This window comes from Arvicanthis niloticus, chromosome 2 (genome assembly GCF_011762505.2).
Source record: "Arvicanthis niloticus isolate mArvNil1 chromosome 2, mArvNil1.pat.X, whole genome shotgun sequence".
Classification (NCBI taxonomy): domain Eukaryota; kingdom Metazoa; phylum Chordata; class Mammalia; order Rodentia; family Muridae; genus Arvicanthis; species Arvicanthis niloticus.
Genome location: NC_047659.1, coordinates 97526084 through 97548654, shown reverse-complemented (window position 1 = coordinate 97548654; position 22571 = coordinate 97526084). Strand labels below are relative to the sequence as shown.

At 44.7% G+C, this 22571-nt stretch overlaps 1 protein-coding gene across 1 annotated transcript in view; it reads right to left on the bottom strand.

Annotated features, from left to right (window-relative positions):
• Positions 1-22029, bottom strand: part of Slc27a2 (solute carrier family 27 member 2) — a 35496-nt gene extending 13467 nt beyond the window's left edge. Inside the window, 4 exon segments of the mRNA XM_034495528.2 lie at positions 6754-6878; positions 8847-9005; positions 12253-12462; positions 21249-22029. Of these exon segments, the coding sequence (XP_034351419.1) occupies positions 6754-6878; positions 8847-9005; positions 12253-12462; positions 21249-21726 (972 nt within the window). The 5' untranslated portion in view covers positions 21727-22029.
• Between the last annotated feature and the right edge of the window lie 542 nt (positions 22030-22571).

Below are 22571 nucleotides of genomic sequence, written 5' to 3'. Positions count from 1 at the left end.
AAAAAGGAAAACTTTGAATTGGTTCCAGGAGGGCCTAGAAGCAGCTAGTAATGATTAATTTTTAAGTAGCTTGATTGGCCAAAAGACTTAAGTGGTGAAGCTCACTGTGGCCTTCTCACGCTAAATAAAGAGGTGGGCATAGATTGTCACTGAAGAAATAGGTCCTTTGAGCCATCTTTCTGTGGAGAATGTATAGCGAGTGGCCAGAGTCTCAGTCAAAGTAGTTGAAGGGTTTTGCACCTGTGTACATCCTGGGTGTCCTGGCTGCTTAGAAATGCAGTCTCCTCATTGGCTCTACAGGTCCAACAGATCACTGTGTTCTCTTTCACAACTACCAAGGACCTGTCAGTGGTAGACGGTGTGCCTGTTTGCTGGGCAGTCCTGGCTTTTTGTTGGCTGCTGTCCTGGAATGCTGATTATCAATCACTCCCTAATATTACCACTAATTGTAGGGTTCCACTGCCCATAAAAATGTTTTTCTCCTCAGAAAGGGCTGTCAGATTTTTCAGCCAGTTCCCTTCCTGCTCTCTTCCATGGGAACTCTGAGACTAAAACATTCCAGTATTTGAAAAGTACTTGTCACTTAACCCAGGCCTTCGTGGCCCTGCTGCACAGGAGCCTTTCCACGTGTAAATTCACGACCTTACTAGTTCCACGTGCAGCTCAGTTCTCTTCTCACACACGTCATTCACTTCCTTGTCTAACAGCCTGTCTCTTTTTCATTAGATGTGTCTTCCTTGGAGTATATCTCCGAATCCCCTGGGCCCGTGTTTTGCATACAGCATAATCCCTGTGTTTAAATAAGCAACCCCCACCAGGGAATGCTGAGCAGCCCATGACGGGGCATCCACACAAGGGCAGAGTTTAGGGTGCAGATGCCTAGGTGTGTGGGCAGCTGGCCAGCCTCACAGGTGCAGCAAGACACCTGCGGGTGGCAGGTTTACAATCACAATGCCATGGGCTCAGTTTTCACAGTACAGCCCAGGGATCTTATTAGCAGAACAGATTAAGGTTCAAAGGCTGAAAATGTTCCTGACGCAAATGAGATCTGGGAACTTCTAAGAGGCCCAGTTTTTACTTTTGCCTTTTGCTAGCCAGTAGCTGAGAGTGGTGTGTGACTCTCACACATTCTTCCTTCCCTTGGGGACATGGTACATCTTTACCATACATACCACTTTCCTTAGGAATGAACTGTGGGTCATTTTCTCTATCATTTCTCTACTTTGTCTTCTACATTGGAGCTGAGACAAGACACACAAATACACCTGGGGCTTAGGTTCCCACTGGGATTTAGTGACTAGTAAAAGGTAAGAGGTCAGGGTGTCCTGGGAAGAATGTAGAAAACCAGAAAATTAAAGTAAGAATATTTTCACCAAGGGCTTGTCTATATGTCAGCCTTTGGCCTGTACTGTCTTACTGAAGTTTCTAAAACACACCAGACAAGACAGATCATAAAGTATTTATTACATATTTCAAATGAAAAAACAGAGCCTTGGAAAGCTTGGAAAGAGCCCAGGGTCACAAAGATAGCAAAAGAGTTGTTCCAAAAAAACCAAATACACATAATTTAGCTTTGGACATCACTCTTTTCAGAGGCAGAGGGATAAGAAGTTCAAGGTCATCCTTGAACTTGCTGGTTTGAGGCCAGATACATCAGGCTCTGTCTAAAGAAAAGAAAGAGAGAGAGAGAAGAAAGGAAGGAATAAAGGAAAAGAAGAATAAAATGAAACTGAGAGAGAAAAAGTATACAGCATAAAAATCAGTACTGAAATGAATAAATTGAAGAATATTGTATTCATTTCATTTCTCTGCCTCAACCATTTGCCCTTAGCTTACAGCTCTGAGAAAGATACTCTAACTCTTGGAGTCTTTCTTATCTCCACCTTTCTTACTTAAATGTTTACATTTTCATCTCTTGATTCATTAAACTTTACTCCCAAGTAGCTTAGATTTCAGGACTGTGCAACAAGGCCCAGTTTGAAAATACTCTTATTGTAAAACTGATAATACAGCTGGGTATAGAATTCTAGATGGGCAATAACTTTTGCTTAGAATTCTGAAGGCATCACACCATTGTCTCCTTGTTTTCAGGGCTGCTGTCAGAATTCAAATGCTCTTAGAGAACAACACCCCCCCCCCCCAATTTTATCTTGTTATCTGCCTCTTGGGTTTTACCTTCCTTGGATCTAACATGTTAGTTCCATCCACCTTTCAGATTTCTATGTAGTTCAAGGTTGTAATATCTTTTAGCTTTAAAATAACATTTAATTTATTTGAGATGTGTGAGTGCTCTGCCTGCATGTATGTATGTGCACCACATGCATTCTGGTGCCAGAGGATAGAAAAGGGTGTCAGAACTCCTGGAACTGGACTTGTTCCATTATGACTTGTGAGCCATTATGTAGATGCTGGGTATCAGACTCTAGTCCAAATGGTCTTAACTGCTGAATTATTGTATTGGTCTAGCCTGTCTCAGTTCTTTAGATAATGCAGCTTGTGTACTTTCCTCTCTTGGCTCCCTCATTTCTGTGCAACTTCTAAGAGGTAAAAGGTCTTCATTATCTTCAAAAATTCCTAAGTCCATGTTCTTAACATCTACTGTGATGTACACAGGGAGGCTCCACCTGCCTGCTTTACCCAAGAGGCCTTTCTCCCTCCATCAAACCCTCCCTACTGCAGCTCCAAACCCTATGTAAAAACTCCACCTCCTACCTCACCCTTCCATGTGAGGCTGTCCAGGCACACTTTGTCATGTCCTCGTTTAAGATGAGCAGAGGCTTCCTAGGCTACATGCTCTGCCCACTTCCTGTTTGCTGTTTGATGGCTTCTTCAACATGTTTTTCATGTTCTTCCAGATAACCTGAAGCCACCCTTCTCTGCCTGGCTGGAGAACTTCCATGTGCCTGTCACACTCATTGTTTCTGGCCAACCTTCCTGATTCTCCCCTCTTTTCTTCTGTTTTGCCTCTGTTTACTCTGTACCCTGTGCTGGCACACACCACTCTGTCCAGTTTCTACCAGAATTCAGGTGGTTCAGGCTGGAAGAGACCGGAGAGGCCACCACATGTTAAGGGCATGGCAGACATCAACAGAGAGGTAAGCTGAGACCCTGCAGCTCCCCCACTGCCTTGTCTTTCTCAGCTCCTTCCAATATCTTGACTTTTCCTTGTGGCCCCTGGAAAGTTTCAGGATTCCTCTCTGCCTCTCTCTTTGTTCTCTTTGGTCACTCCCCTGCCCCCACACTCCAGGAGAGACACAGAATCTCATTGAGAACCATTTACCGTTGCTTAGTTCCTAACCAGAGGACTGAAACTCAGCTTTGGCAACATCTTGCACTAACACACACCCCTTTCCTAAAGGAAGGGGCCAAAGAGGTGTCTCCACCTTAAGGAACCAGGTTTGGTTCCCAGCGCCCACATGGTGGCTCACAACCATATGTAACTCCAGTTCTACAGGATTTAATTTCCCCTTCTGATCTCTGCTGGCATCAGGCACACATATGATGCACAGACATACATGTAGGTAAAACATACACACATTAAATACATCTAAAAAGGAAAAATAATTAAATATTTTTAAAGGATAATGTTTTTAGGCAACTATATCAACAACATAGGAGTAGTCCAACTCCCCACTGAAGACATGAGGCAGAGCTATCTCCTCATTGTAAATGAATGCTCTGCAGGGCAAGGTCCAGATTTTACAAGGGAAGATGGGCAGAATAGATACAGAGGATTCAACTATACAAGCATAAACCACCTCAGTCAATAGCTTTGCTTTGGTAATGGCTATCGTTTGTTAGACATTTACTAGTGACAGACTCTTCGATATACGCTTTGTGTCTGTAACCTCATTTTGTATTCAGATTCTACTTAAGAGAAAACAGCATTATGTCAGTGTTGGCTGTTGGGAAGCTGACATTTCCAGAGGTTAACTACACTGTTCAAATGCCAGAGTCAGGGTATAGGACTGCTGGCTCCAGGGTCCTTGCTCTGATGCAATGTTTTGCTAGGAGCCAAATCCAAGCCAGTGGCCTGAAGAACCATTCCTGCGGAACCACTGTTCCATGCCCTCTGCTCTACCAGGAAAGCTCCTGCATGTGGTTAAGAAGAGGGGAGCCATAGCAGCCTTCACCTATCAGTGCTTGCCCCGGAGTCTCCGGATGAGCCATGCCATGCACGAGTCATTTGGTTTGCCTGGTCAGTACCCTTGTGACTCAGTACTCGGGCTGTTAGTGGTATCAGTCCTCTAAGGACAGCCCATCCTTCTTAGTGGCCATGAGAGTGAGGCAGTTCCTGATACAGAGTTTGGTTTATGAGTTTGAGTTTTTACCCAATTTTTTTTGAGTTCATACAATTCTTTTATTTTAATCTTTTCTTTTTTTTCTTTTATTGGTATATGAGGTATATTCACCTATAGGCACAGGTGACATTAAAACCTTTCTTAAACCTCTCCCTGAGTGCACAGAATCTGGATCACCTACAATGACCCATGATTCATAAAATCCCTTTACGAGGGGCTTTTTGAGATAACTTGGTTCATTCCTTAGAATGCTTACAAGTAGTCTGCACACAGGTAGCACTCGGGTAACCCAGAGCAGCCGAATCCGGTTCTAGACAAGGGTACACACACAGATTGATTACACATCATAGCACACAGTATTTTGAAAGTGTAAAATTCATCGTTGTTTTCCAGCAATTGAGATAACATTAATTAAAAATAGAAAGGATCCAAGTGTGTATGTGTGTATACCAGAGAAGCATACACATGCCACACAAGCATGTGTGTAGACCAGAACATAAACATGCCACACAAGCATGTGTGTACACCAGAGAAGCATACACATGCCACACAAGCATGTGTGTACACCAGAAAAGCATAAACATGCCACACAAGCATGTGTGTACACCAGAGAAGCATAAACATGCCACACAAGCATGTGTGTACACCAGAACATAAACATGCCACACAAGCATGTGTGTACACCAGAACATAAACATGCCACACAAGCATGTGTGTACACAAGCATTTTTATTTTCCCCAGACCAAAATGGGCTCCTTTTAAAACCAATAGAAGAACACTCATCCACCAGGAGACATCTAATTGATAAGGGGGTGCTTTACAGGAGAAGAAAGGCCAAGCTGAAGGACCCACGCATGTTTCTGGGTTCTAATAGATGGCTTTGTAGTCTGGAGGACCAGGTGAAACACTGATGTGGAAAAGGTCCCGCTTTAGCCCATAGATAATTATGACCTTTATGTGTCTGTTGAATTAAAAAAAAAATTACAAGGACACTAAGCCTAAACATTTTGAAAAAAAAATATCCCCTCAAATCAAGTAAACATTTATTTAGTTTTTCTCCCAGAGCAAGAACTTAGAGGTTTAGTCAATAGAATATGTTGGCGCTTGGGACGCTCATTTCTAGTCTCCATTCTGGGGGCCAGGGAAGAAAGTCTCTGCACAGACTCTCACTAGTGGGAAGGGATGGATGACAGACAACAACCCTCCAGGTATGAAGGTGGATAGGAGTCATGAGATGTAGCAACAAGACGGGGCATAAGGAATGGCAAGTTTGATGGGCAGACTTGGTTATTGGTAGGAGGGGCTACCAGTGAGCCAAACAGGCATCTGGGCAGAGGTGGACTGAATGAGAGGAAGCTTGGTGGGGGAGGGTGAGGTCCCTTTTCATCTTTTTTATCGTTTGTTTCCACATTGACTCAAAGGGGTATGTAAGTTGAACTTAGCAGACGCTTACCAATGGTCATTGATCAGTTCCAGGGTCCTCTGAGTTTGATTTTTGTTGAATAGCTAAAGGAACTAAAATCTGGTGGATGTACTATACTGTTCAGTCAAGTGGTTCTCGGCAAGGATACAATTTGTCTGTTTGGGGACATATGGCAATATCGGCCACACTGTAATTATCATAGGCTAGCACAAAGGGAAGCTACTACTGGTATCTTCTGGATGAAGGTCAGAGATGTCACTAAACATCCTGCATGGGACAGAATGAGTCCACGAAGCCAAAACTTGCAGGTCCCAAAACAGCAACAACAACAGCAGCAACAGCAGCAGCAGCAGCAGCAGCAGCAGCAGCAGCAGCAGCTGTGTTAAGAAACCCTGATTGGGTCCCAAGGCAGTTACCAGGGGCTGTGCAGGGGGAGTTTTTGTGAATACCTGACACCCTGTCAAGGTATCTGGATAGCTCCAAAAGGGGTGGACATAAGACCCTTTGAGTTATCTTGAACAGATTTGATTTGCTTGTTTCAAAGCTGGGGGTAGATTTTTTCATTAAATAGCATCGAGTCAAAGTTTTCCCAATGGCTTTGGTGGGAGGAAGGGTAAGGGATGTTGAGGAAACAAGACTATTAAAAAGTTACACAGTCCAGATAAGGTGGGAGGCAAGAAACACACATGCAGCACGAGAGGCAGACACGGAGACAGGAGAGGGATGACTGACTCAAATGGGGGCTAGCAGTGGCTTTTCACCAGCAGGAAGGTAATAGGACCTGGGAAGGGAAAGGTGAAAAACCATGTAACAAGACAGAGAACAAAAATTGCAATAAAATTAACAGTCACTGTTCTCCATCAAGGTCTGTCTCTATGCTGAGTGTGTTATCAGGTGTGTTACTATGACAACAACCATCATCTAAACAGAGAACTGAGATAGATGGACCAGTAGATGCCTGGTGCGATCCCAGGAGGCTTGAATATCCCACTGATTTTGAGAAGACACTGAAGCATGGGTTGTGTTACCTGGGGTGTGTTGCAGAGGTACCGAAGCAGTTCACCGATGTACTGAATGACAGTGGCGTTGTACTTCCTGCAGTCGTCCCAAAACTGGCTGGCTGAGAATTTGCTCCGCAAAGCTAAAGTGGCCCCTATAGAAAAGGTACAGAAAACACCTCTCCAATTAGGAAATTAAAAATGAGCTAAATCAAACACATGCTGAGTACCTATTATACTTAATGCAAAGCATAATGAAGACTTATTATCACCCATGTGAGCCTCCAATATATGGAAAAGGAGAAGATCCATGGAGAATCCTTCTAATATCATCTGGTGCCCAAATGAAGTTTATGAGATGGAGGAGAGGAGGGGGATCCTGGGAATAGGGAGGGAGAGGGGGGAAGAAAGGGAGGGAGGGGAAGGGGAAGGGTAGGGGGAAAGGAAGAACAGAAGAAAGAATTGCTACCAGAGCCATGACTATATGACCTTGTGGGGCAAAGCATGAGCTACTGTGATTAGGCCAAGGGCCAGGAGGTGGTCAGGTCTTCCCACTATCATCTCCTTACCCAATCGTAAGGGTCTTTAAAGAGGAGACGATGTAAACAGGGGAGTTGGAGGGCAAGCTCTGAAGATGAAGGAAGGGACCATGAGCCAAGGGATTCACTCAGGCAGCCTCTAAAAGTGGAGAAGACCAGGACATGGATCTTCAGCATCCTGAGTGAATGCAGCCCGGCTGCAGACAGCTGGCTTTAGGACTCCCGATTTCCAGAACAGTAAGAAAACATATCTGTGTTGCTGGGAGCTATTGAGCTTCTGGCAATTTGTTGTAGTAGCAACAGGAAGCCCGCACACACTTTCCATGCTATTCGATTATTTTTACTCCTAAATATACCAAAGACTAGTGTTGAGAAGAGACTTTCAAAACGACTCTTCTCCTCTGGCTGGTGTCTGTGGTGCTGAAGGTACTGTCTGCCTGCTCTGGAGACTCCAAACCACTCTCTTCTTGAAGATCCAGTAGTGTGCCTCATGCCGGCAGCTTTGCTCCTGAAGGGCGGGGCTGTTGCCAGGCAAAGGACTTCAGGGTTGATGAGAGTAGACAAAGGAGAGAAACAGATGCTTGAACCAAGAATTTTAGTTCAAGCTGCTATAAAAAATGATCATAGTCAGGCTAACTTACACTAAATTTCTCCCGGTTTTGGAGGTTCAAAAGCAAGGTATCAGCAAATCCAGTGTCTAGCAAGGATGCTCGTTTTGGTCTGGGAACAGCCGCCATCTCTCCACACCCTCTTAAGGGGAATGGCAGAGCAAGTGAGGAGACTCTACCTGCTTATCAGGGAACCAACCCAATGTTCAAAAGCTCCACACACTGCCTAACACTTCTAAATGCCCTGCCTCTAACACTATCCCACCAGGGCTCAGACTTACAAACATTCACACACACACACACACACACACACACACACACACACACACACACACACACAATTATGTGTGCTATATATTTTATTTCAAATTGACCTGTCTATTTCCAAGGCTTATTTAAAATGAAGTGTCACATGAGAGGAAAGTCAAGTTAATTTACTTCAGTGAAAGAATAAAGAATAGTTTTCTCAAAGAGAGGGCTATGGGGTAAACCTCCATGAGGAAAAGTTCTCCTGAAGGGATGGACGATGCCAACTCCTGTTTGGAAGGTGATGTTTGAGAAGGAAAGGGGAGCTGACGGCAGGGCCGTTACACCGACTAACACCAGGAAGCTTCAAAGTAAGGATGAATAAAAAAAGGACAGTGGTGAGAGAAGCTTCAGTCAGAGGCTGACAGAGAGTGACAGGCAAGCTTCTGACGCCAGAGAGTTACTTACAGAATCTAAGAATCTAGTGTTTCGGCCTGGGGTAAAGGCATACATCATTTTACAGGAATGTCTTCCTAGATATATTGAACAATTAGGGCACAGGGAGATAGAAATTACTTTATGTGCTTGCTCATGACATGTGACCTAAAAGGCCTTGTAGTCAATGCGGAAGCAAATACTGTCTCTGGCAGATGGGAAAGTAGCTAGATTTGTTTCCCTTTGAGCAGATGTGTGTGTCAACTGCTGATACCTGTGGAGAAATTGAACTTACCAACCACGATGCATCCGTGAAGGCCAATCATGAGGGCTGCACTGTGGTACAGGGGCATTGTGGTATAGATGACATCATGAGCCTTAATTCCACTCCCCAAGGCAAGGCCAGTCCCATACCATAGGCGATGGTGATTAATGGTTGCAGCTTTTGGAAGGCCTTTGTAACAACACAAGAGAAGGCATCGGTGAGCCAGGCTGGCCTTTATAGCATGGGAGGGAGATCTGGTTATAAAATTCTCTCACACTGTGCAGGGAGAATTACATGAAGGTAGGTGGGGTGGATGAGCAGTCAGACATGTTGTGTATGCTTTTTTAATTGCTGAAAAACACCAGAGAGTAAATATTTTAGGGTTTGTGGGGTCATATGGTCATTGCTGTACTGACCCATCTCTGCTAGTGTGCTGAAAGCAACTGTGCATAGACGTAAAGCCTTAATGGCAGCTTGAACATGTGAAGCTGTGTTTGGTTCTCAAGGCATAGTCTGCTGAGTCCTGAGACAGGCAGCTGACATAGTGCTGATCTGAATGGATTGGATTCTTACTCTAGGCTCACTACTTTGTGAGGAAATTTTCAAAAATTTCAATTTAAGAGATAAAACAAATGACCTTGTCCAATCCACAGATAAGAAAGCTAATTTTCAGAGACTCCATAGTGCAGACAACTCACCCGTTTCATTTGTAATAATATGCATTTGCCAATTCCATTCAAAATACAAGTATGGTACACTTTTTTGGGGGGGAGAAGATCTGTTCACATTTATAGACCTCCCTCACGTATGCAGCCATTAATTTCTTCTCCCCGCTGCCTCATTTCTGTTATAGGAGAATGTTATGATTTGTTTATATAATTTTGCTAATTCAGGTGATGTCATTGTGAAATACCTTGTTCACATAGCAATTCACACCACGAATGATGCCACAGGGCAGAAAAATATGTCACTGTAATCTGAGTATGTAAATAATACATTGCCAGTTATGAGGGGGATCCCCACTCACCCCCTGGCCTGTAAGACATGAGAATGCTTCCTCATAGCCTTGCCAATGAAAGTGCAAACACTGGGCCTTTTGCCAATCTGAGAAGTGTAAATGGTATCTACTGTAGCTTTAGTGGGCTAAACTAAGCACACTTGCATTTTCTTAACAATAATTTGCACAATTAAAAAGGCATTCTTTTAAAAGTATGATTTCAATACTTCTCATGGATGATTACCTCCTTAGGGGCTCAGCTTGAGCTTAAGGCCCAAGTAGGCAACTCTACTTCGTGAGGAGGAAGGCAGGTCTCTGAGGCCTTACCCATGCACTGCCCCATGCAATAGTCTGTTCTGTGGTCAGCAAGTGGCCTATCACAGTGAACACAATTCCAAATTCATCTCCTCTGTCAGTGCTGCAGGGCACAGGACCAATGGTGACTTCCCACTCTGTACTAACATTAGGAATTAGAAGAGACTGTCAATGGATCAATTGTATTCACCACAGAAAAGACTTGTTTGAGGAGTAAAAGTTCTTAGTTGCCTTTTTTTTTTGGGTGGGTTTTTCGAGACAGGGTTTCTCTGTGTAGCCCTGGCTGTCCTGGAACTCACGCTGTAGACCAGGCTGGCCTTGAACTCAGAAATCCACCTGTCTCTGCCTCCCAAGTGCTGGGATTAAAGGCGTGTGCCACCACCACCCGGCCTGAGTTGCATTTTTAAAAGGATTCATCGTCTGTGCTTTGAGTACTTCCAGAACTTTCCTAATTTAACATTTTACACTGATTAATCAAGAAGAATATTTTGTAACGATTACATCATTTTGTGCTACCGATTTCCTTTGAGGGAAAACACTTTGCTCTCTAAGTGCTTAAATAGACTTGTTTAATTACCTTATATAAGAGTAAGATGAAAATATTTCATCCACAGGTAAAGCAAACAGTAAAATCAACATCAACTACTCTGTTTTCCTGATAATATCAAGGCTGAATTATTGGGATTGATCTTTGGAGTGTTAGAACACTCTCCTGAACATGAGTTTTCCATTTCCTTGCTAAAACGTGTCCCATGGAGAAGTCCCACACTTTCCAGTGTTAGGACTGGCGTTCCCCATCACAAACCAAAAGCTCACTTCATCTCAGTTATAATAAAAGTTTCCAGCCTCTCTAAAGGTAGACGTCCCATGTATTAGGGCAGTGTCCGTATGCACTGGACAGTTGGTTACTTACAACATCCACCTTTCTGTTGGCATGTCGATTTTGAACTTTTGATAAATAAAAAGTTACACACAGCAAGTTACTGGCGTAGGCTTTACATCCCAAGCTGCTTCTTCTTATCTATTTAAGATAGAGATGCCCACATTCATGTTAAACTGAGGCCTAGCCTCTGCAATCTATCCCATGGCTACTGAGGACCTGATGGGGCAAAGGACAGAGATTCTGTGGGCTGGTGTTGAGATACAGGCTTAACAGAACCTTCAGTCTTAACCTTTGATTAATCAGCAAGGAGAATGCATACATGACTCATAATTTAATTTTCTCAGCATAGTAACAAGGTTTATCACTATCAGCACTTGGGCCTGGCTTCCTGCCCTCTTTCCCACATTTGTTCCATAGGCTTCAGCTTGTTACAGTTTGGTAACAGTTTCCCTGGCTTTTGATAGGCAGACTCTGAATATTTATTACACAAATTAGGAAGGGGGTGTTACCACTTTAATTGTATGAGTTTGAAGTTAGCTCAGAAGGTGAGTCTTGACACTTTACTTCTTGTCCTTAATCTCTTTATAAGTCTCTGAGCCTATGAAATGGGCAGATTAGCCTATGAAATGGGCAGATTCAAGGGCAGGAGAGCGCTGAATGAGTAATGATTTTGAGTCTCTTGAAGAACCTGTACTACGGTGACATGGACATTGCTTGTTTCAAGTGGCAGAATCTGCAATGTTTCTCAATAGTCCACAACATGCTAGTGTGCACCTGATGACATACAGTGTTTCAGGCCCTATGCATCAATATTGCATAGGAAAAACCAGCCCAAACAGATATCACCCCGTAGTTGTCCTCTGGTGTGTCCCGTTTATATGATCACATATTATAGATGGACTCTGGATATAAAAGGAACAAAATAAAATAAGCATTATAATTTTCTAGTAGCCTGTTCAGGATCTTATCTCAGCTTTACTCCCCCACTCCCCAGTTATTTGTTAACTGTTTATGTGTTTTAGAGTAACTGACTGGATGTGTGTGGAGCTGGGGAAAGGCCAATGGGATCACAGGTGATGAAATAAGATCACATGTGATGAAGATTTCACAGGTGAGTTCTGAAGTCCCTGAAGTATTAGTTATCTGATAAGTTTTCCCAAGAGCAACAATATTTAAAAGGTCAGGTCAGTGGTTAGATCCTTCAGGGTGGGCCCGACTCTTGAAAATCCTCTCTTATTTACCTGTGGTACCCGAAGTATAAATGTATAATGCAGGTGTGGTAAAAGTGATTTCGGACCTCCACGACTCCGGGATGGGTTCCGCCGACACTCCGTCTATTTTATCCAGTATTGTGTCCACGCCATTTGTGTTAGAAGTTCTGCTTACGTAAAAGACAGACACGCCATCCTTTTTCAGGGTTGGAAGAACCTCCTCAACAGCTTCTTGTAGGTCTTAAGTTAGTGAAAAAAATCCAAGCAAAGTATATTAGCTGATTAGGCATGTACAGAGGCCCATAAACTTCATGATGCTTTGTATCAACCTTTATTTTTCTAAAAATGTATCAATACAAGTGATACTTTTAGTTATGAATTTTTTGAGGCAGTGTTCCACTATGTAGTCCTGGCTGTCCTGGAACTTGATATGTAGACCAGGCTGGCCTCACATTCTGAGATCCACCTGTTTCTGCCTCCCCTGTGGTGGGATTAAAGGAATGTGCCACCATGCCTCTCTAGTTCTGAATTTTAGTATGAAGCTTGATGTGTTTGAAAGCATACACACAGAGACACAAACACACACACATACAGACACACATAGACACCCACAGACACACAAACACACACAGATACATACAGACACCCAGACACCCACAGACACACAAACACACATACAGACACACACAGAAACCCACGAACACACAAACACACCCACAGACACACACAGACACACACATTCATAGCCTGCCCCCCATGATTCCAATATCTGAAAGAATTAATTAAAGTTGAGTCCTGATGGTTTCATGAGCTCAACCGATGGTTTGTAGAAGAAATCACAGAAACGAGCATTGACAAAACCCAAACAGTTTCAGTGCATGTCACCAAAGCACCAATAGGCATTTTCAGAACATACCACACATTCATTATTATTGTAAAGTCTGAATCACATGCGGGAGTACAGGTGTCACAAAGAAATCCATTTTTCCACGGGTTGAGTTTTAAAAAAAAAAAAAAAAAAACTACTTTGATTTCCTGCCCTTAATCTATAAAATGAAATCTTTTTAAAGCTTATCTGTCCTGAATCGTAATAACTGAATTAAGTATATCTATTGTTTTGAACAGACTTACTTATTATTATTTTACATGTATGGATGCTTTGCTTGCATGCATGCATACGTACCACATGCCTGGCTGCTGTCTGTAGAGGCTGGAAGAGGGTATGGGACTCCCTGGAGTTAACAAGGAATTGCTTCTTAACCAGCCTCCTTGCTGTCAGCCTCTCTGTTTGCAGCATATCTGCCTCACTACTGCTCATTGTCCAGTGCCCCCCATTTACTGTTCTTCAGTGACTGCACATCCCTTCTGACGGAGCCCACTCTCCTTGTTGGGAGGGACTCATAGTCTCATCCCTGCCGGCCTTTCTGATGCCACCTCTGACGGTCTGTCCTCTGACCCTTGCCTCTGCTCACATGATCCACGTGAAGCCCATATTAAACCTGCTTGTATTTATTAACCTTTGTCCAGGCTGTTCCACCTACTTAAATATGGTCTTTCACCCATGTCTCCTTAAAGTCCCTGGTCTTCCTTCTAGGGAGCCCAGGGGGTAAGTCTCTCTACCGCCTTCACTTCGGCACAGTTGACTGCTCTCTTCTCTGGCTCCCACACAGGTCTGAGCATACATGTTCCAGGATGCTTAGTACACAGTGTGACAAGATTCATTTCTAGTTTATGGGAAATCCTTGAGATTAAGGGATCATAACTTGTACAAAGGAGTGCATCTGTGCAGAAGGCCAGGAGCAAGTTGAAACTGCTTACTTAAAAGGATTTGCAACTTGGGATACTTTGAGTGGATAAGGCTTTAATCAAATGGAATGCAATGACTTCTGCATCTGAGGCTCTCAGCAGGTGCTTGGTCTATGATCCTTTTCCTTGACAGAAGGGACAGTCATTACCCCTGCCCAATATGATTTACGTGGGTGTCACCTTGCGGTCCCAGGGTCTTGCTCATTTTACTAGAGAAGCCTTCCCTCCCTTAAGTGAAAGCTACTGCTGTGAAAACTGACATATAAACTTCCGTGTGAATGTTATCTGTTAGCTGTGTAGCTGATATGACAACCAACTAGGATACAAAAACCTCAAGTACTCGTATTTGTTGTAGTCTGAGGTCCTCTGGACTGGGAAGCTGAAGTCTGTGTAGGGCATGTGTGGTGGATAGCCCTAGCCTCTTGTTGTCATGGTAACTCCACTCCTGGGAGGGGCTGCAAAGGAGTGAATCTTGTAAACCTTCTGTCCAATCAAATTTGTTAAATAAAGGCTACAGCCAGTGATTGGGCAGTAGAAGAGGAGTGGGAGGAGCCAGAGGCAGGAAAAGGAGGAGACAAGGAGAGCCGAGGGGGAGAGGGAGGAAGGCGGCGCAGGGTGGGCAGTTGGCCGAGAGAGAAGGCAGTTGGTCGAGAGAGAGGGCAGTTGGTCGAGAGAGAGAGAAGACGAAGAAGACCTTGACCTAGGAAACCGCAAGTTGTTAAGAGCTCAAATAGCCAGGGAATAGTGTAGATTAATGGTAAATCTGCCCAATCTAGGCATGCAGCATTCATTTGATACTTATTGACTTGTGTCGTTATTCTATGGACTCCCTATGGGCAAGAGATTTACCGCAACAGGCATGGTCTTGGAGGCTCTACCTGTGGGGTGACCAGGGGAAGTAGACTAGATAGAGAAGTGCACACTAGATAGAAGAACCAATACAGTACATCAGAGGCCTCCCCAGCAGAGCCTCATCTGGGCCTGACATGGGCCCTCAGCACTGTCTCAAATTAAGGGAGCTGACCCCTGCCTCTATGCTTTCCTGTTAGCCACTCAGACTGGCTCATTCACAGAATGCCCTCAGACTGGTGTGTGTGTGTGTGTGTGTGTGTGTGTGTGCGCGTGCATGTGTGTATTAACTCTCTTTAGCTAAAGCAGGTCCTGGAAAGGGTCTCAGCTGAGGGCTCCTGGAAGCCGAGGAAGGTGTACTCAAGGCTGGAAGGCAACAGGAGGCATATCACAGCATCTGATATGCCTGCCATCCTCAAACAGATAGGCTTTACATTTTCATTTGTTTAGAATGTTTTGTAAGGTATCCTTACACACACTACATTGATTTTACAGCAACCCTGTGATGCAGGGACACACCAGTAACCCTATTTCTACAAATGGACAGGGACACACAAAATGAAATTATAGTTGGGTATTAGAAATTCCAATGTAATTGCATTTGGCACTGTGGTTTAAGCTTTGACCATGTGCCTTTGCCTTGTTGAAGTGGGTGTTCTCTTGACTTGCCCTGTGTATGTTCAAGTACGTGGACTTTGGGTAAGAGTAATAAGGTCATCACTGTGCATCTTGATGGACAGAGTAACTCAAGCTTTACTGAAAGCTTGGAAGGTAAAGGTGAAGCCCGAAGGCTGTGGAGCAGATCTGTCAGCTCCTCCTCGGTTTACATCGAAGAGGGAAAATAGACTCCCAGAGAAAGCAGTGCATGCTGGGTGGTGGGATACACGCGATGATGGGTGGGCTGGGGAGATGGGTGCATGGTTAAGATGCTTGCTGTGTTAGTGTGAAGACTGGAGTGTGGATCCCAGCATCCACATACAAGGTAGGTGTGGTCCCATTCACTCCATAACCCTAGAGCTTCAGGGAAGGGCGTGCAGGTGGAAGCAGGAGGATGTCTCGGGCTTCCTCGCTGACGGCCAATGAGTTCCATGTTTAAACTGCTCCAGAGGAACAAGGCAGAGTGACAGAGGTGAGCAGCCAATACTACATACCACATACACACCACAATGGGGTGGGGGAAGAGAAAGAGAGAGAGAGGAGAGGGGAATAAGAACATTGTCTTCTGTCAGCTTCAACAGAGACCGAGGTTTATCTTCCTGAAGACAATATTTTTCCACATGGTTAATAAGATTATACTCTGCCAAGGGGAAGGCTCCTGGAATGTACAACATAGAGAAAAACCACATTCTCTGGGTGATAACTCTGGCAAGTGTTAATGAGCCTTGATTTGCAATTGGGAGGTTTTTGTTTTTGTTTTTGTTTTTTTTGTTTTTTTAGAATTGAGACTGTTAAGCCTTAAGAGTCCCTAAAAGTCAAGCTGGCTGGGTTAATTCTCAAGACAAACACCACTGTCACCACTGTATATTTCTTTTACATACATGTCTTTGCATCAGATCCTCTGGGACTAGGGTTGCAGATGGTTGTTAACTGCCACACGGAGCACTGGAGAATGAACCCAGGTCCTCCGAAAGAGTAGCCAGTGCTCTTAACCACTGACCCACCTCTCTAGCCCATGTACATGCTCTTGGTAACAAAGAGTTCAAGAATTCTCATCAGCTGAAAAGCTGAAATTTAAAATACAGAATTAAGTTCACCTCTCCAGAACCACAAATAACCAAAGTAAGTTATTTGCAGGAAGAACGCTGCTGGAGGCCTCAGACAACACCTGACTTCAAATTACACTGCAGAGCCATAGTGACACAGGCAGCATGGTGTTGCCACAGAACAGACATGCTGACCAATAGGATGGAACAGAGGACTCAAGAATAAACCCACACAGCTGTGGCCACCTAAAGGCTAACAAAGGTATAACAATACACTGGAAAAAGATATTCTGTTCAACAGATGGTGTTGAAACAAACTGGATATCCATCTATAGAAGAATGAAATTAGATCCATGTCTCTAATCTTGCTAAAAAAAATAAATTCAAAGTGGATCAAAAGGCCTTAGTTTAAAACCTGAAACACTGAAGCCGTTGGAGAAAACCACTGTGTGAGGAATAAACTCCAAGACATAGGCAAGAGCTTTCTAAACAGGATGCCAACGGCACAGGAATTAACAAATTAAGTCTAAGGAATTAAGTCTCAGGAATTAACAAATGGGACTGTATGAAAGGGAAGTTTCTGCACAGCAAAGGAGATTACAAGTAGAGCCAACAGACAGCCTACAGGATAGAGAAAATCCTTGCCAGCTACCTCAGACAAGAGGCTAATATCTAGAATGTGTAAACAACTGCAAAAATTAGATACTCCAAAAGCCTGTCAATCAACACAGGGACTAACAAAATTATGGGGTGTGGGGTGGAGGGGTTTCAAAAGGAGAAACACAAGTGGAAACAGTAAGTATTCCAAAAAGCATGTAACAACCTTATCCATCAGGGAAATGCAAATTAAAGCGACTTTGAGATTCTGTCTCATCCCAGGCAGACTGACCTTCATCCAGAAGTCAACAGCAAAGGGACAGGAGAGGAATATTTCTAGCTGCCTCTTTCCTCACATTGTCTCCAAAGTGGCTTTGTGCATTCAAGAGACTTATCAATATTAACACAGATCACCCACCCTGTTAATACCTTTCTTTTGCAAAATCTGGGAAAACAACAGGGTCAAATGAGTATCCCAGGGAGCTGAAGAGATGGCTCAGAGGTTAAGAGCACTGACTGCTCTTCCAGAGGTTCTGAGTTCAATTCCTGAAACCACATGGTGGCTCACAACCATCTGTAATGGGATCCAATGCCCTCTTCTGGTGTGTCTGAAGACAGCTACTCATATACATGAAATAAATAAATAAATCTTAAAAAAAAAAAAAGAGTTATGAAGCAGAGACATTTTCTTTTCCCAGACAACAAGAAATTCTTGGGAAGGGTTTTGGAAGGGCCATGTTCTTTCTGGACAGGATACCGGGAAAGAGGAACCCTTATCACCTGCTTCTGGGAATGCAAACCAGTAAAAGCATTATGGAAACCAGCATGGAGTTTTCTCCAAAAAAATTTAAAATGGAACTACTATATGACCCAGATCTATCTCTCCTGGGCATTCACTCACAGAGCAGCTAAACTTCCCTGCTCACTGCTACAGTATTCACAATAGCAAGGACTGGGCAGCTGAGTCCGTCACTGGATGAGTGGACAATGAACACGTACTCATACACAATAGAGCTGTTTACTCAGCTGTAAAGAAAAGTGAAGTCAGAAATCTGCAAGAGAATGCTTGAAGAGTATTAAATGAGGTAATCCAGACTCAGGAAGATAAAAATGACATGTTCTCTCTCACTTTCGGGTTCTAGCTTACAGGGTGTGTGTATGTATACAAGATCATGAGAGGAGGAAAAAGAGTTGAAGATGGGGGAAGGACACAAGTGACATGCAGAAAGAAAACCGTGGGTGGGGGTGAAAGGGGACAAGGGGCATCAGGCAGACATCAGAGCAGAATGGGAGAATCGACATTTTTTTTTTTTTTTTCTGAGGCAGAACCTTATGACATAGTTCTAGCTGGCCTGGATATTGCTAGGTGGAGCAGGTTAGCCTTGGTTTCACCTTTTGAGTGCTGAGATTAAAGGTGTGCACCACCACACGCAGCATACAGAAACAAGTGTTAAACAGAAATGTCAGAATTAAACCTAATATATGTGCTAATTAAATACTAATACAAAACTAATTCACCTTTCTGTACCACGCTCAGATTGTTGATTGAATAAACAAGTGTCTTGGAAGTGGGAGGAAAAATCTGCCTGTGTCTCTAGGTCCCTGTTGCTATCCACAGAGACCTGGGCAAGTGATGCCCTCTTCCAGGCTTTGGTTTGTTTGGCTATCAAACAAATGGAATTCTGAGTCTCAAAGCCTAGTCCTCAGATCACCAGGAGCTGAAGAAGGGCTGGGCTGGTCCCACCACAACCCTAATGAGTTTAGGGATAATTCTCGTGTTTACTAACGTTTCTTTTTGTGGGTACAAACGTATGAAACTGAAAGGCTTAGTCTGCCTAAGGCCCTGCCTTACCCAAACAATCCTGAGAACCAGTGCAGGCAATACTTCTCCACTCCAGCACATCCACATCTGCTCTGGACTCTGGTTTTCTTTACAGAGACCACTCCAGGTCAGAGTGTACGATGTACAAAGGTATCTCTGTTATTTGGAGAAAGAAACTTTCTCAAACATGTGGTTGTTCTCAAAGGTTAGTTTGCACATTTCCACATGGCACAGCTACCAAACGTGCAACTTTGGACTCTCGGGAACGATTTCAGGTCAGAGGGCAATTCTGTGTCACATAGAAAGAAATCTCAGGGATTCAGAAAACAAAAGAGGGGGGGATATTTTGGTTTTAAACTGTGTCCCATCTTAATCCTAGTGAGAACTCTAGGCCCACTGACAAGTTAGGGTGAAGTCTGATTTGAATGTAGGAATTTCAGTATATTCTCCATGTAAACATGGTGTCCTGTGGCAGGCCACTACTGTCTACACCAGGCAGGAAGTACTGGTCAAGCATCCCTAATTTGAAAGTTAAAGTGCTCCATAATTCATTCTTTCTTTCTTTCTGTCTTTCTTTCGTTCTTTCTTTCTTTCTTCTTCTTCTTCTTCTTCTTTTTTTTTTTTTTTTTTGAGTGTGACCACGATTCTACAACACCACAGCAAGTAGCTTTGTTTTCTCACACAACATTATTAAGTGCACTGTATAAAGTTACCTTCATGCTCAGGCAATATGGTGTATACGAAACACAGGTAAAGTCTTTGGACCTGGATATATACACAAATATTCCAAAATCTGAAAACATATGAAACCTGGACACTTTTGGGTCTGAGCAGTTCAGATCAGGGAAACCCAACCTATAGGTAGTTGTGTTTCTGACTTTGTTACAAAATCAAACTCATTAATCATTTAAACTTCAATCTCTTTGAGGGTTAAACAACTGCCCTATGAAAAAAGCCCTGTGAAGTTCCCCCAAGTGGAGCAGGGAAGTCTAAGCAGGAGATGTTGAAGTGCTTCTCAGGTGGAACACAGGCCACTGCATTAACGACTTCGTTCTGAGAAAGCCGGCAACAGAACAGGCTTTTGATAGCCTCCCAGTCTTTAGAGACTGTTGGGAAGTGTCTTTGAAGAACCAGGCCCTTTGCATTATTTGCTGCCTTTAAAATAATCTCTCTACTTTTAAACTTTAGTTTTGAAGCCTCTGTTTTTCATATTACATATTCTATGTCACATGTGACAGGTTTATAAACTTCCTGGTTTCTTAGAAGTTAATGGGCATTTAGACTTTTGAGGGCACTAGGCAAACTGCTTGGTTCATCTCGGTTTCCTGAGCTGTGAAGCGAAGGGCAGAGCAGAGAGATTCTTGACTCTTTAAAGCATGCACCTGTGTAGATGGCACTGTATAAGAAACGTGGGCTTTGAAGATTGAGCTGGGCTAGAAAATTTTGCCGGTTCCCTCAATCATACAACAGAGGCATGTATACGGGCATCCCAGAGAGACTTCTGGATCTGCTCATCTTCTGTATTGTTACTAATGTCTATTCTACCTTACCCTGGTTAGGTCTCTCCTTACTGACTGTGAGAAGCAGCTGCTGCTGATGGAGTTCAGAGACTAACTGCTGGGAGCTGAGGAAAGGACTTTCCCATGATTGCAAGTATAGCAAAGCCAGAGTCTGGATCCACTGCAGTTCTCATCCAAGGCCCTCTGAATTTTAATGTAAATGTTTTAAGTTCCGGGAGGAATGGATTTAGAAGTGGATCCCTCTGGATAACCTCAAGTCTTCCTTCGACTGTGGGTGTGAAGCTTTGAATCTCCGGGCTGCACTTAGAAACCCCATTTAATATCCTTTATGTGTTGCGAGGATTAAAAACAACATTGTTCATATACAGTGGTCCCCTGGGTTAGCAGTGAGGGTGAGTGGGTACTGCCTCGCGCAGAACACGGATACACATTTCTTCTGGTCATCTCTAAACAACAGTGTAAGCACGAGTGGTATAGGATTCGGCATTGTGTTAGGTATTATAAAGTAATCTGGACTCCGCACTGGAGGACTAAAGCACTTAGCACAGTGCTTCGAAAGACAGGCCACTTTACATCTAGTGAGTCTAAAGATTATTAATGAGCGTCGTACATCTGGAACTGACCTCTTTTCCCGCTTCCGGGCCTCCCACCACACTGCAACCACGAAACCAAGTCAAGGAGCCGCCTTTTCCCACCTCCCAAGGTTAGGGCCGGCGCTCTGCAGCTCACCTGGGGAGGCCAGCAGCACCTTCGCCCCACAGCACTGAAAGCAGTGAAGCAGAGACTTGGCACGGATGTTGTAGTTGAGGCACGCCATGGGACAGCCCAGTTTGAGCAGTCCCAGCCAGAGCCACACGTAGGCCGGCTCATTGCCCATGAAGAGGGCCACGCAATCCCCCTGTCGCAGGCCCAGGTGATCGTGCAGCGCCCGCGCCACTTGGTTGCTACGCCGGTCCACCTGGGCGTAGGTGAGCGTCTCGTCTCGGAACAGCAGGAAGGGCTTGTGCGGGGTCTTGCGTGCTTGCTCTAGGAAGACCCGCAGGATGGTGCGCACGGGCCGCCGCCGCCCGTAGCTGCGCACCCGCCGGGCTATGTTGGCTACCCGCAGGAAGTACCGCACGTCCTGGAGGAGGTAGGGGCAGCAGCAGGTGAGCAGCAGCGGCAGCAGCAGCAGCCCCGCCAGGCCGGTGTAGAGCACGGGCAGCATGGCGGCGGCTGCGGGGTCCCCGGTCCCCGCCGGGGCCGAGGGAGCGCTCGAGGCGTGCAGCGCGGCGGCAGGCGGGAGAGAAGCAGAGCAGGAGGTGGCGACCGGGCTCGACCGCCGCACGCGCTGTGACTGCGGGTGGCGGCTCGGCTGCAGGTGCCCGCGGCGCGCGCGGCTGTGCGGGCGGGACGGCCGTGGGTCCCGCCCCCTCCTGGGGCGCCTCGTGCGCTCAGGGGGCCGCCTCTGCCAGCCTGAGTGGCCCAGGATGCCACAGCACTTGTGTTCAGCGTCTGGAGTCAGGTGAGCTTTAGCTCTCCGCAAACGACGCTCGGCGCAAATAGCCCACGTCGGAGGCGGCGACTCCGACGTGGGGCTGTTGTTAGTTATTCTAATCACACAGCGCCTTTGTTTAATCAAGCACCTTATAAACGCACCGCGACTCTATTATTAACAGCGGGCACCGGATGCCACGGTCAACCCAGAGCCCCACCTTCCCTCCTTGGTCCCAGAGGCTTTCCGCTAGATCTCTCTTTGTTTCTCACATTTGTTTCTCTGCTCAGACAGTATCCTGTGGTGAAGATTTCAAGGTTGAACAAAAGCGCCAGAGATGGTCGCATCCAACTGTTTCCAGTCCCGGCCACTGCTGCACCAGCCACACCTCTCTAGGTATTTTGAGCCTCGCCTGATTTGGGAAATCAAGCAACGGAGTCCTGTTAATTTTGTTTGAGATTTTGTTCTGTTAAGCGACCCTCTTCCCAACATTAACAATTCGACAAACATTTACCAAGAAAACACAAGAGAGCAAACTGAGTAAATGATGACATATCTCAAGAAGTTTTTTTCTTCAA